The sequence below is a fragment of the Bos mutus genome, chromosome 7 (assembly GCF_027580195.1).
Source record: "Bos mutus isolate GX-2022 chromosome 7, NWIPB_WYAK_1.1, whole genome shotgun sequence".
NCBI classification, from domain to species: domain Eukaryota; kingdom Metazoa; phylum Chordata; class Mammalia; order Artiodactyla; family Bovidae; genus Bos; species Bos mutus.
The window spans coordinates 46,058,213-46,073,996 of NC_091623.1; the positions used below are offsets into that span (position 1 = coordinate 46,058,213).

Here is a 15,784-nt window from a genome sequence, read left to right on the forward strand (position 1 = left end):
CACCCTTATGGCAGAAAGTGAAGAGGAACTCAAAAGCCTCTTGATGAAAGTGAAAGTGGAGAGTGAAAAAGTTGGCTTAAAGCTCAACATTCAGAAAACTAAGATCATGGCATCTGATCCCATCACTTCATGGGAAATAGATGGGGAAACAGTGGAAACAGTGTCAGACTTTATTTTTTTGGGCTCCAAAATCACTGCAGATGGTGACTGCAGCCATGAAATTAAAAGACACTTACTCCTTGGAAGGAAAGTAATGACCAACCTAGATAGCATACTAAAAAGCAGAGATATTACTTTGCCAACAAAGGTCTGTCTAGTCAAGGCTATGGTTTTTCCTGTGGTCATGTATGGATGTGAGAGTTGGACTGTGAAGAAGGCTGAGCACCGAAGAATTGATGCTTTTGAAGTGTGGTGTTGGAGAAGACTCTTGAGAGTCCCTTGGACTGCAAGGAGATCCAACCAGTCCATTCTGAAGGAGATCAGCCCTGGGATTTCTTTGGAAAGAATGATGCTAAAGCTGAAACTCCAGTAGTTTGGCCACCTCATGCGAAGAGTTGACTCATTGGAAAAGACCCTGATGCTGGGAGGGATTGGGGGCAGGAGGAGAAGGGGATGACAGAGGATGAGATGGCTGGATGGCATCACCGAAGTGATGGACATGAGTTTGAGTAAACTCCGGGAGTTGGTGATGGACAGGGAGGCCTGGCATGCTGCGATTCATGGGGTCGCAAAGAGTCGGACACGACTGAGTGACTGAACTGAACTGAAATGAACAGTCAGCTGTTTTTACATTCATTTCTGTTTGTGCCTGATTGTCCCATCCCTTTAATGGGAAGAGATTTATTAACTAAGTCAGGGGCTGAAGGAAAGCTACATGGCTCAAAATACCCTGTAGTTAAAACTCCCCTCCAGGTTCTCCCCACCATTCTACACAGAATAAAGAACTTTCTCCCCCGAAGAAAGGAATGGACATTAAGATTGAGTACGTTCAGCTCCCAGCCAATCCCAGTCTGCGGCCGGTCTCAGGAATTTCTTGCCCCAGTTGCTTAAAGCTAACTAATCAAAAATAATCTTGAGGAAAAACAGACTCCCTCAAAACAATATATCTCCACATACATGTTTTCTATATATACGTACTCTCTTCTTGACCTAGCACAGCAGCTCTCTAATCTCACTGCTGCCCCTTCTCGCCTCATTAAAGGTGATCTGTTCCTGTAAAGTGCTGGTCTCGTTCTTTTTCCGAACCTCACCTTCTCTAGTTCTTTACCTTACAGCGGCCACTCTGTTTCTGGAAGGGGAAAGGAATCACCCTCATCGTCAAATGATTTTAACAGAAAACAGAAAGAGACAGATTGAATCTGAAGTTGAGATAGAAGATTTCATAGGCCCTGGAATGTGGAATATCGAGGTTCCAGGTCTGGCCAAAGAGGTCGAGCCAATGGCTACTGTTGCAGTCTTTTTTACAGACCAGGACCTGGTGGATCGGAGTTGACAAAAAGAAAGCAAAAGAGAGAGAGACTAATATTCTCTGGGTTATGTGGAAAACCAATAAAGCCCTAGAATAGGGCTTGTACCGCTCACAAAGGCACAGGGCGTTCTCTGGAGGAAGTCTTGAAAGCCCGGGCAGGAAAATGAGCTTGGCAGGCCTCCACGCTCCAAAGAACTAGCCAGAAAGGGAAAGAAGGACACGGGGGACCCAAGTCTCTAGTGGAACAAGGATGCTTTATTCATGTTTGCTTGAGCTTATATATCAGAGAAGGCAATGGCACCCCATTCCAGTACTCTTGCCTGGAAAATCCCTTGGACGGAGGAGCCTGGTAGGCTGCAGTCCATGGGGTCGTGAAGAGTCAGACACGACAGCAACTTCACTTTCACTTTCACTTATATATTGTTATACAAGGAAGCTTTAGGTAAAAAATTAGGCAAAGAACAAAAAACCAGACGTATAACAACCGTTACCAAGGGAATAACAAGAAATAACAATCGTCACAAGGCCAGAAGACAATCCATAACTTGAGTAAGAGGGTCGTGACTAAACAATGTTACCTTAGGGGAACAGGTTACTGAAGGAAATCCATGCATGTGTTCCATCCCATGACCTCAGTCCTAGGAACAGCGTGCAGCCCCACTCAATCCTGTCTGCCAGGAACTGATAAGGAACAGAGGGTTAACAAGAAACAGAAAACAACAAAAAACAATCATCCTAACATCCTAAAGTTAAACGCTTTAACATCCTAAAGTTAAACGCTCCCTGACAGGTTACTATGCAAGACCCTCAAGAAATGGCTGCTGCTCACTGTAGGGCCCACCAGTCTCAGAATCCCAGGTCTGAAATTGGAGAGGGAAATCACCAGACCAAGAAGCAAAGAAAGCAGCTGACATATCAGCAGATAAAATACGGGCAGTTTTAAAAGTCCTAGGCTTGACGGAGGAAATGTCACAACATTGCTACACCAAGGAAGAAGACTGGGCTAAAAGTAGAGGCTTAATAAATCAAAAGGGATGGTATATCTTAGATGAAAAGATTATGTTTACACAAGCTCAGCAATGGAAAGTAATCAAGGCTTTATATGAAACTAGACTTCCCTGGTGGCTCCGACATTAAAGCGTCTGTCTTTATGTCTTTACAATGCAGGAGACCCGGATTTGAGCCCTGGGTTGGGAAGATCCCCTGGAGAAGGAAATGGCAATCCACTCCAGTACCATTGCCTGGAAAATCCCATGGACAGAGGAGCCTGGTAGGCTACAGTCCATGGGGTCGCAAAGAGTCAGACACGACTGAGTGACTTCACTTTCCCCTTTCTTTCTTTCTATATGAAACTACACACTATGGATGTGAAGCTCTTTGGAATTTACTACAAAGATTGTGGGTAAAGGAATGGAAATGATGGCGGCCCAGATTACCAAATCATGTGACACATGTTTACAAAACAATCCTAGAACAATGCCACGCCCTCCTCCATTATTTAGATCCATTCAACACCAAGGAAGCAGCATGGAGAACTGGTAAATTGATTTTACTCAGATGCCCAGGTCCAGAGGATACAAATATTTATTGGGAAAGGTAGATGCATTCACTGGATGGGTGGAGACTTTTGCCATACAGATAGAAAAGGCAGGAGTAACAAAGAACTTGATTAAAAGGATAATCCCACCTTTAAGATTACCTTAATATATACAAGATGATAAGGAACCTCTCCTGGATTTAGGAACTATTTTTGAAAAATGGTTTGGTTCTCAAGATCATGGCTGAAATTCTGGAACAGGAACTATGAGGTCTCTGTGTCTGTGTGTTCATATGTGTTTATATGTGTATTATAGATGTATAAGGAAGTAAGGAAGTGTTAGTTGCTCAGTTGTGCCCGACTCTTTGCAACCCCATGGACTGTGGCCCACCAGGCTCCTGTGTCCATGAGATTCTCCAGGCAAGGATACTGGAGTGGGTTGCCATTTCCTTCTCCAGGGGATCTTCCCTGACCCAGGGATAGAACCCGGGTCTCCTGCGCTGTAGGCAGATTCTTTACCGACTGAGCCACAAGGGAAGCATCATTATAGATGTATGATATTGCCAAAAGTTAATTCATAAAGGAGTTCTATTTCATTGACTTAAAGGAAATTAAATACTCATGTAAATACTCAAAAATACAAAATAATCTGGCCAGAATGAATTTCAGGCTCATGTTATCTGAAAAATGTTCAGGACAAAACGGATATCTGGCATTGAAAGTGGTTTAAGCTTTTTGGTGTGATTAATATAGGCAAAGAGTTACACATGATCAGGATTTTCTAAGATCGGATTAAATTTAGTTGGGTAAATGGATTTTGTTAGGAATGGGCTAAGACAAGACTGTATTTGGTTTCTTCCTCTGAAGTTTTCCTGAAATGCTGCTTTTGACAAATAGATTGAGGTGAATTTCTTTGCTGTAAGTAATTTGTATTTGCTTTTGAGATCTTTATAACTTCGGACTGCAAGGAGATCAAACCAGTCCATTCTGAAGGAGATCAGCCCTGGGATTTCTTTGGAAGGAATGATGCTGAAGCTGAAACTCCAGTACTTTGGCCACCTCATGCGAAGAGTTGACTCATCGGAAAAGACTCTGATGCTGGGAGGGATTGGGGGCAGGAGGAGAAGGGGACGACAGAGGATGAGATGGCTGGATGGCATCACTGACTCGATGGACGTGAGTCTGAGTGAACTCTGGCAGTTGGTGATGGACAGGGAGGCCTGGCATGCTGCGATTCATGGGGTCACAAAGAGTCGGACACGACTGAGCGACTGATCTGATCTGATCTGATCTGACCGTCTCCCAGTAACTTACGATCTTATCTGACTAAAAACTAACTTTGGGATGTTTTAGAGGGCTCCTGAGTCATCTTAAAGAGAAATATTTAACTAGGGTTATCTGGTATGTTATGTTAAATGTGATAATTTCTAATTCTGGTTATTGTAACCAAACTTTATGTTACTCTATAATCAGATATTTGACCATGCCTTTTGAGTCTTCTGTCATTTAGAGATATTTCTGTATACCGGTGCTGGTACAAACATGCTTCATCAATCAAAAAGATACATAAGAAGACTAAGGAACTAGTTACAGCAGTTCTACATCAAGATGATGGCTAGGTAGGGATTTCTACTCACCCTTGAAGCAATTTACAGAAGATGGACCTTCACCCTCCTGCTTCCCATAAGAATATGGGAGTGAAACCTCCGAGCGGGAATGTAACAGGAGGGAAAGGGGCAGGGCATAACTTTTGAAAGAATGACACAACATAAAATGATTAGAATAAATTGCTACCAATTAATCATGACCAGCAAATTTGGAAAACTCAGCAGTGGCCACAGGACTGGAAAAGGTCAGTTTTCATTCCAATCCCAAAGAAAGGCAATGCCAAAGAATGCTCAAACTACTGCACAATTGCACTCATCTCACACGCTAGTAAAGTAACGCTCAAAATTCTCCAAGTCAGGCTTCAGCAATACATGAACCGTGAACTTCCAGATGTTCAAGCTGATTTTAGAAAAAGCAGAGGAACCAGAGATCAAATTGCCAACATCCACTGGATCATCGAAAAAGCAAGAGAGTTCCAGAAAAACATCTACTTCTGCTTTATTGACTATGCCAAAGCCTTTGACTGTGTGCATCACAATCAACTGTGGAAAATTCTGAAAGAGATGGGAATATCAGACCACCTGACCTGCCTCTTGAGAAACCTGTATGCAGGTCAGGAAGCAACAGTTCGAACTGGACATGGAACAACAGACTGGTTCCAAATAGGAAAAGGAGTACGTCAAGGCTGTATATTGTCACCTTGCTTGTTTAACTTATATGCAGAGTACATCATGAGAAACTCTGGACTGGAAGAAACACAAGCTGGAATCAAGATTGCTGGGAGAAATCTCAATAACCTCAGATATGCAGATGACACCACCCTTATGGCAGAAAGTGAAGAGGAACTCAAAAGCCTCTTGATGAAAGTGAAAGTGGAGAGTGAAAAAGTTGGCTTAAAGCTCAACATTCAGAAAACTAAGATCATGGCATCTGATCCCATCACTTCATGGGAAATAGATGGGGAAACAGTGGAAACAGTGTCAGACTTTATTTTTGGGGGCTCCAAAATCACTGCAGATGGTGACTGCAGCCATGAAATTAAAAGACACTTACTCCTTGGAAGGAAAGTTACGACCAACCTAGATAGCATATTCAAAAGCAGAGACATTACTTTGCCAACAAAGGTCCGTCTAGTCAAGGCTATGGTTTTTCCTGTGGTCACGTATGGATGTGAGAGTTGGACTATGAAGAAGGCTGAGCGCCGAAGAATTGATGCTTTTGAAGTGTGGTGTTGGAGAAGACTCTTGAGAGTCCCTTGGACTGCAAGGAGATCCAACCAGTCCATTCTGAAGGAGATCAGCCCTGGGATTTCTTTGGAAGGAATGATGCTAAAGCTGAAACTCCAGTACTTTGGCCACCTCATGCGAAGAGTTGACTCATTGGAAAAGACTCTGATGCTGGGAGGGATTGGGGGCAGGAGGAGAAGGGGACGACAGAGGAAGAGATGGCTGGATGACATCACCGACTCGATGGACACGAGTCTGAGTGAACTCCGGGAGTTGGTGATGGACAGGGAGGCCTGGTGTGCTGCAATTCATGGGATCACAAAGAGTCAGACATGACTGAGCGACTGAACTGAACTGAACTGAATCATGACCAGTCTTATGGCAGATAAGACTAGACCTTGATTCTTAATCTTCAAGTGCAATGACACACCCAGAGGTGCCCTGACAGTTCCAAGGCACTATTAAAAGACCAAGGAGTGGGAGGTGGCTGAAATCCTGGAAATCTCCACCCTTTCCCCAAAATAGTTGGAATAATCCTCCCACAGATTAGCATATGAAATTACCCAGCCTATATAAACCAACCACACCAAATTTCAGGGCTGTGCTTGCCTTCTGCAATGGCCCACACTCTGGAGTGTGCTTCCCTCTGTATCTGAATAAATCCACTTCTTACCTATCACTTTGTCTCTCATTGAATTCTTTCTCCAATGAGACATCAAGAACCTGAACTTCATTAGGTTCTGAAACCAGGTACTGTGGGTTTTGGCTGGGTTGAACCATGTGGGTTCAAGTATCAAGCAGGGTTTTGGCTATGTTTGAGTCCCAGCACATGAGTTCAAGTCCCAATCTGTGGTTAACAGTTTCAACTGGACACACAGTAATGGGTCAGGAGGTCAGGGGGCTGGATCTGCAAAGATGGGGCCTGAAGGTGGAAGCTATGGGGAGAATTGGGAGGAAGGATGTTCCAGGCAGAAGGCACAGCATATACAAAGGCCCGAAAATGAGATGATCTTGGAGTGAAGGAGGAAACAGAACAGGCTCTGTCTTGAAAGCAGGACTCCATCTTGGGCTGGACTGTGGACTTTGAGCTATATGCCCAGTATCTAAGGAAATGACATACCAACTGGAAAACCAGGCCCAGCTGGAAAACCAGGTCCCCGGAAGGAAGAGCCCCAGGGCTCTCCATCACCTAAAGATCAGATCAGATCAGTCGCTCAGTTGTGTCTGACTCTGCGACCCCATGAACTGCAGCACACCAGGCCTCCCTGTTCATCACCAACTCCCGGAGTTCACTCAGACTCACGTCCAGTGAGTCAGTGATGCCATCCAGCCATCTCATCCTCTGTTGTCCCCTTCTCCTGCCCCCAATCCCTCCCAGCATCAGAGTCTTTTCCAATGAGTCAACTCTTCGCATGAGGTGGCCAAAGTACTGGAGTTTCAGCTTTAGCATCATTCCTTCCAAAGAAATCCCAGGGCTGATCTCCTTCAGAATGGACTGGTTGGATCTCCTTGCAGTCCAAGGGACTCTCAAGAGTCTTCTCCAACACCACACTTCAAAAGCATCAATTCTTCGGCGCTCAGCCTTCTTCATAGTCCAACTCTCACATCCATACATGACCACAGGAAAAACCATAGCCTTGACTAGACGGACCTTTGTTGGCAAAGTAATGTCTCTGCTTTTGAATATGCTATCTAGGTTGGTCTTAACTTTCCTTCCAAGGAGTAAGTGTCTTTTAATTTCATGGCTGCAGTCGCCATCTGCAGTGATTTTGGAGCCCCAAAAAATAAAGTCTGACACTGTTTCCACTGTTTCCCCATCTATTTCCCATGAAGTGATGGGATCAGATGCCATGATCTTAGTTTTCTGAATGTTGAGCTTTAAGCCAACTTTTTCACTCTCCTCTTTCACTTTCATCAAGAGGCTTTTGAGTTCCTCTTCACTTTCTGCCATAAGGGTGGTGTCATCTGCATATCTGAGGTTATTGAGATTTCTCCCAGCAATCTTGATTCCAGCTTGTGTTTCTTCCAGTCCAGCATTTCTCATGATGTACTCTGCATAGAAGTTAAATAAACAGGGTGACAATATACAGCCTTGATGTACTCCTTTTCCTATTTGGAACCAGTCTGTTGTTCCATGTCCAGTTCAAACTGTTGCTTCCTGACCTGCATACAAATTTCTCAGGAGGCAGATCAGGTGGTCTGATATTCCCATCTCTTTCAGAATTTTCCACAGTTGATTGTGATGCACACAGTCAAAGGCTTTGGCATAGTCAATAAAGCAGAAATAGATGTTTTTCTGGAACTCTCTTGCTTTTTCCATGATCCAGCAGATGTTGGCAATTTGATCTCTGGTTCCTCTGCCTTTTCTAAAACCAGCTTGAACATCAGGAAGTTCACGGTTCACATATTGCCCTAATTATCTGTGTAACCAAACAGAATCATACATTCTATTATTCTTATTGGGGTATGACCACAGGCCTATTAATAATTGTCCACTGTTAACTATGTAGGCTTAACACATATAAATCACGGGTTAACTTTGATTGTATCTTTCTTTTTCCTTTGTTCAAACTAGTTTCAGGGAACCTTATACACTTAGGGTATATAAGGTTTTCACAAAAACTGGTCGAGGTCCTGGGGCTAAGAAGAGACTCTGCCTTGGCCCCGCCGGTATAATAAACTGCACTCTGCTACCTGCATTGTCCTTCTGAGTGAGTTTGTTTCCCGGAATGCATGGCTACAACAGGAGCATTTGAATTGCAGCCAGGAAGCTGTGGTTTGAGCTAGGTGAGTAAGGAGGAGATGGAACAGATCATAGAGACAAGTCACATGGGACCTTGTGGGCTGAGGAGAGAGGGTAGTTTTGAGGGTTATGGTACCTTTGGAGCAAGGAAATTACACAATTGAGTTTTGTTTGCAGGGGAGGGGCTGGGTTAGGTCTGTGTTGCTGCACATGGCCTCTCTCTAGTTGCGGTGTGCAGACTCCTCATTGCCGTGGCCTCTCTTGTTTTGGAGCACGGGCTCTACATCACACACGCTGAGTAGTTGCAGTGCACGGGCTTAGTTGCCCCACTTGGTTCCTTCCCGGAGCAACGATCAAACCCGTGTCCCCTGCATTGGCAGGCGGAGTCTTAACCATTGGACCACCAGGGAAGCTTGTGGCATGACTGGCTTCAAGTTTTAAGAAGCACTGTGGCTGCTGTGGAGACTGTTGGAAAGGAAGGCGGAGGCTGAGACAGCATCCAAGCAGAGGAGGATGAGTCAGGGGGCTGCAGGCGTTTCTACCAGATAGATCTGACCTCATCCTGCCACTGCTCAAACACCTTCTGTGTGGTGTTTGAGCCACCTTCTGTGGCTCCCCATTGCCCTTGGGAAAGCCACAAAACCCTGCTACACTGGATTGAACAGTGTCTTACAAAATTTCCCATCCACCTGGAAACTCAGAATACGGTCTTATTTGAACATAGAGTCTTTGCAGATGTCATTAAGGTAAGGCTCAGATAAGACTAAGGTAGGAGATAGACTCCAGGTTGAGCGTTTACAATTGGCCACCTTTCCGTTTGCATTTCCTGAGGCAAGAGACAGATGAACTGCAGTTGAAGAATTTACAATCAGCTGCCTGTTTGCTCTCCAAAATAGAAGTGACAACAGAAACAGGGTCAAAAGCCAGTCTTTGTCTCTTGTAAGCATCTCAAGGAAATAATCATGGCAAGGACAATAACCTTGACAATAACCAACAGGTTCTATCAATAACCTCAGGTAAGCAGATGACAATCACCTTAATGGCAGAAAATGAAGAGGAATTAAAGAGCCTCTTGATGAAGGTGAAAGAGGAGAGTGAAAAAGCTGGCTTAAGGCTCAACATTCAATAAACTATGATCATGGCATCTGGTCCCATCACTTGATGGCAAATAGATGGGGAAACAGTGGAAACAGTGACAGACTTTATTTTCTTGGGCTCCAAAATCACTGTGGATGGTGACTATAGCCATGAAATTAAAAGACACTTGCTCCTTGGAAGAAAAGCTATGACAAACCTAGACAGCGTATTAAAAAGCAGAAATACTACTTTGCCTACAGAAGGATGAATAGTCAAAGCTATTGTTTTTCCAGTAGTCATGTACAGATGTGAGAACTGGACAATCAAAAAGACTGATGCCAAAGAATTGATGCCTTTGAACTGTGGTGCCGAAGAAGACTTGAGAGTCCCTTGGACGGCAAGGAGATCAAACTAGTCCATCCTAAAGGAAATCTACCCTGAATATTCACTGGAAGACTGATGCTGAAACAGAAACTCCACTACTTTGACCACCTGATGCTAAGAAAGTCAATTCCTAGGCAGGTGGATAAGAAGTCTTCGGGGTCCCCAAGGAGGAGAAAGAGGTCTGGAATTCTCAAGGAGGAGGAAAGGACAAATGTTTTTTCCTACATTCCTTAGTAAGGATTATATAACAATAATGTATCCTGTTTGAGGACAGGTTTCTCCTTCCTGAAAACCTTCTGACTAATCCTGTTATCTTAAAATGTGTATTATGGGAGTGGGTCTAGTAAGATCTTCACAATCTTGAGACATTCTTTTGATTTATTGTAATAACCAATGAAAAAGTATATACTTCCCTTGCTAAGACTAGGGAACGGAACACTCTTCATCCCCCTTCTGAAGTCTGTGTCAGAAGCGTTCCCTTTTTCACTTTAATAAAACTCTGCTACGCAAAAGCTCTTGAGTGATCAAGCCTGGTCCCTGGTCCCGAAGCTAAATCTTCTTCTTCAGAGATCATGAATCTGACATCGTTCATCATAAGCTATCAATGTGAGGAGCCAACTCATTGGAAAAGACTGTGATGCTGGGAAAGATTGAAGGCAGGAGAAGGGGACAACAGAGGACAGGATGGTTGGATGGCATCACCAACTCAGTGCACAGGGGTTTGAGCAAACTCTGGGAAATGGTGAAGGACAGGGAAGCCTGCTGCACTGCAGTCCATGGGGTTGCAAAGAGTGGGAGACGACTGAACGACTGAACAACAGCAAAGGACAGAGAGGCAAAACCTTGCCTCTCTTTGTAAAGAGATTAAGGGATAAGGGAGTAAAGGGTTAAGGGATCTCCACCTCCCCCTTTTTAGGATAAGGGAGACACTACGCATGCGCAGAAAGGCTCCTTGGGGTCAAAAGTCAGAGGATAATTCCAAGTTGTAATGAATCTTGCTCCTCCCAGAAGCATTCACTTAGCGATCCGTCTTGGCTAAGGGGTGCATCGCATCCCAGGGGAGGGTTCCGAGACAAATAACCAGGAGAGGGACAAAGCAAGAGACTGGCCTGAGCGAAGACAAGGACCCTAAGAACTTCCTCCTTATAAAGGATTTAAACTTCCCGAAAGTGCAAGTCTCTCTCTCAGCTCACCCGTGTGCCTTTTTGCATGTACTTTTCAATAAACTTCTTACTTTCCTCTTTACCTTCTGCCTCCTCGCCTGAACTCGTTCTGACTAGGCAGGCAAGGACTAGGGAGTCCAGCGCTAACTGCTGGCTCCTGTGGCCCAGTGGTTAGGACTCCCGGGCTGGGAAACGAAGACCTTGCTTCCAGTTACACCTCGCTGCTGTTTGCTGCAAGCTGCTGTTGAGTGCTGCGCACGTCCGAAATCAAGATCGTGTGGGATTAGGGTGAACTCTGAATCCAACGAGTGTGTTTTTATAAGAGGCCGAATTGAAAACCCAGAGGGACACGGGAAAGAAAGATGACGTGAAGACGGGAGCAGAGCTTGGAGAGATTCACCTAGAAGCCAAGGATTGCCAGTAGCTGGGATTGACTTCCCTGATGGTCCAGTGGCTAAGACTTCAAGCTCCCAATGCAGGGGGCCTGGGTGTTTGATCCCTGGTCAGGGAACTAGATCCCACATGCTGCAACTAAGGCCCGGTGCAGCCAAAAAAAAAAGATTGCCAGTAGCCACCAAAAATTGAGAGAGGCAGGGGATAGAATCTTCCTGAGGGCCTTTCAAAAAAAACCCCTTGCCAATACCTTGATTTCTGGCTTCTAGAACTGGGAGAGTATGTTTCTACTATTTTAAGCCATCCAATCTGTGGCCATTACAGTAGCCTTAGGAAACAAATATACATGTGAACAGATCACATAGTCAAATACCATTTTTTTTTTCCCAAGAGGGTCAAATCATATAATTTCCATCTCAGGATTAAAGGAGGATGCAAGTGAAAAGAATGGTGAGCGTTGGACCAATAAGTACCCACTGTGATACCTGGGGACTTCCCTGGTGGCTCAGAGGTTAAAGCATCTGCCTGCAATGTGGGAGACCTAGGTTCAATCCTTGGGTCGGAAAGATCCCCTGGAGAAGGAAATGGCAACCCACTCCAGTTGAAAAGATACATGCACCCCAATGTTCATTGTAGAACTGTTTACAATAGTCAGGCTGTGGAAGCAACCTAAATGTCCTTCAACAGAAGAATGGATAAAGAAGATGTGCTACATATATACGATGGAATATTACTTAGTTATACAAAGTAATGAAATTGTGCAATTTGCAGAGATGTGGATGGACCTACTTAACTCTGTCATACAGAGTTAAGTAAGTCAGAAAGAGAAAAACAAATATTGTATAATATCGCTTATATGTGGAATCTAGAAAAATGATGCAGATGAACTTACCCACAAAACAGAAATAGAGACACAGATGTAGAGAACAAATGTATGGGTACCAAAGAGGGAAGGGAAGGGAGGATGAATTGGGAAATTGGGATCAACATATACATACATTTATGTATAAAATAGATAACTAACGAGAATCTACTGTGTAGCACAGGAAACTCTACTCAGTGCTCCGTGGTGACCTTAATGGGAAGGAAATCCAAAAAAGAGGGGATATACATATAGCTGAGTCACTTTGCTGTTCAACAGAAATTAACACAACATTGTAAAGCAACTACACCCCGAAATTAAAAATATATATATATCCACCACAAGGGGACTTCCCTGGTAGTCCAGTGCCTAAGACTCCATGCTTCCACTGCAGGGGGCACAGTTTCAATCCCTAATCGGGGAGTTAAGGTCTCATGTGCCATGCAGCATAGCACCCCACCCCCCGCCAAAAAAAATCCACTGTGACTCATTCACACATTCATGGGTCGTGTTCACTGATAAGTGGACCTTACATGAGTTTAAGGCTTGAGACATGACAGAGACCTGGATTCGAATCTTGAACTTGGCTGCTCCCTCCCTGTCTGAACTAGGCAAACGGCCAGCTCCCTTGGCCTCAGTTTCCCCACTGTGTATTGTGATGACTCTCCAATTGTTATTAAGTTTCTAGAAGTGTTGGTGTGTCTGCAGCTGTCAGGGAAAAATCCCAAATGAGGGCTGACCTTGGCTTGTCCCTTTTTCTTGTGAGAAAATGCAACGTTGCTTCAGATTCTGCAGGCATCTTATTTATTTACTATTGAGGAGACAACAAGAAGGGTGTCAAAGGCAGGGAGTGGGGCACCTGGGGCTCCTCTGAGGTGAGAACATTTGAGAAGAGTGTCTGGCATCTCTGCAAAACCAAGGATCCTCCAAGCCAGATTTGGGGTCTGGTGGTATCCCTAGTTGATCCCCCAGAGGACAGGTGGCCTGGGTGAGGTGGTGAGCACCTTGTCCTAGGAGGTAATCAACAACATCCCCCTAGATGTGGGGTTTCATGGTGCTGTGTGGCATCAGGAGTTCACCAAACTGGACTCCTGTCGGTCTCAGGCTCCCCCAAGGCCACGCCCCAGGAGGATTCAGTGGGGACAGAGGGTCAGCAGGTCTTGCCGGGTGCAGCCGCTGAGGCAGCAGTGGCGGGCAGGGTTGATGGCAGTTGCTCGGCGGTGGTGGTGATGGCGAGAAGCCTGGGCCAGGGGCTGTGGGGCCAGTACCAGCACGGGGTCCCCACTGGCCATCAGCCCATGGAGGAGATGTTGTCCTTCCAGCCACCGTAGGAGCTCACCTGGGAACAGGGAGGAATTCAGCATAGAGGGAGGAACCCCAGAGGACCCCACCCACACTGTCTGCATGGCAGCCAGACATGCATCATGCACACAAATACAAAGTAAGCATTTATTAAGTGCCTACTCTATACCAGGCCCAGACTGAATCACCCCATCCAGACATGTCCACTCTCGACCCAGGCCCACACTCAAGTCCCCAGCTGTGCACACTCCCACATGCCACCTATGGTAAGAAGGCATAGAGGCTTCACAGAGCAGAAGACAGTAAGGGTGGCATGTGACACGTGCATGTATGTACACACCGGACACAGCCACTCGCCCTCGTAGCCCCTCCCAGTTCCCCGACCCCACCGCGTGCATCTCGGCACACCCATCTGGACCTGGGTCACGCAGACTCACACGCATAGGACGCCTGTGACAGACATTGTGCATAATAGCCTCTGCCCCAAGGTCGGGTCGGGTGAAGAGAGCTAGGCGCTGACCCAGAGCGAGCAATTTAAGGGGGCGCCAGGAACACTCAACAGTCAAGATCACTCCTATTATAACTGAATATTTTACTAGTAAAATTAACGTAAAATTCCTGAAGATCAAAATATTGAAGTTGTAAGTAAAGATAGGCTCGGATCTAACCTTGCACTTGTTAAGATTCTACCTAGCTTCGCACTGATTCCCTTGCCAGGCAGGGGCTCCTCCCCACAGACTCGCACACGCCAGAGCAGGAAGCCAGAACATGCATGCAAATCTGTCTGCAGACACCTGCACCCCTACCCGGCCCCAGAGACCCCAGCGCACAGTCCTCGCCCGCCCCCACTCACGGTCGCCGCCAGCCACAGGTCGCCCGTCCTCCTCGGAAGACCAGCGCGGTCCGCCGCACAGCCGCACGAGCGCGCGCACGAAGTGGTGGCCACACAGTTTCTCAGGCGCCTCCTGCGCGGCTGCAGGACCGAGGGCGATTGCAAGGGCCGGGCCCAGCAGCACCAGAGCCCAGGTGAGCGGACGACGGTCCATGGTGGTGAGAGGCACCGGGCCCCAGCGGGGATCCCCCTTATAGGCGCCTGGCCTGCCCCAGCTGGGAGCCTTGGAGGGGGGACAGAGCCTTCCCAAAGAACGACCGAGGGAGGTCAAGGGCAGGGTCAGGGCAAGCCTCCTGGAACCTCTGATAGTTGAGTTTTCTCATTTTTATGATGTGAGTGCCTGACATCCTTTGATTGCCGAGGCATTAGCTTCAACCATGGCTCCCTGATAAATATGACTAAAGAGCCTGACCACCTCTTCCCACATTTGCTTTAGACATCTTGACTTCAGTATCTTACCACTGGGGCCACTTGGGCTTTTTTGCTTTGTTTTTGTTTTGTTTGTTCTTCTCTTCTTATGCTTTAAACTCCAACCCATGTTAAAGTCACCAATAAGAGTGAGCCCACAAACCTCTAGGCTCCCGAGCTTGACCCTAACAAAAGCAGGAATCCAGGCCAACGCTGCTTTCTCTACGAGAACCTGGCTCCTAGTGTGCCGTGTAATTTATAAGTAATACATCTTTATTTTTTCAAACTTTTCTAATGGTTATTGCTGAAAGGAATCTTGCAATCGTAATAAGAACTCCCAGGGCCAGTCTAACCACCACATTGATTATCGATAGGCTGTGTGTGTGCATGCTAAGTCGCTTCAGTGGTGACCAACTCTTTGTGACCCCATGGACTATAGCCCACCAGGGTCCTCTGTCCAAGGGATTCTTCAGGCAAGAATACTGGAGTGGGCTGCCATGCCCTTCTCCAAGGGATCTTCCTGACCCAGGGATGGAACCCATGTCTCTTACATCTCCTGCATTGGCAGGTGGGTTCTTTACCACTAGCATCACCTGGGAAACCCATTGATAGGCTGAGAGCCACACAAAATGGCCATGGTCTGTCTTCCTGGGTGTATCTTTTCCAGGGGGACCATTGAAGAGTCTTTTTTTTTTTTTAACTCTTTTAAAGAGGAGAAATA

General features: G+C 45.9%; 1 protein-coding gene across 1 annotated transcript; it reads right to left on the reverse strand.

The window, feature by feature from the left end:
- Positions 1–13,248: 13,248 nt before the first annotated feature.
- INSL3 (insulin like 3) lies at positions 13,249–14,848 on the reverse strand. The gene is made up of 2 exons (XM_005897890.3): positions 14,617–14,848; positions 13,249–13,800 (listed from the first exon to the last, which is right to left on the reverse strand). The coding sequence occupies exons 1-2, from the start codon at positions 14,807–14,809 to the stop codon at positions 13,595–13,597; spliced, it is 399 nt and encodes a 132-aa protein (XP_005897952.1). The 5' UTR covers positions 14,810–14,848; the 3' UTR covers positions 13,249–13,594.
- Between the last annotated feature and the right edge of the window lie 936 nt (positions 14,849–15,784).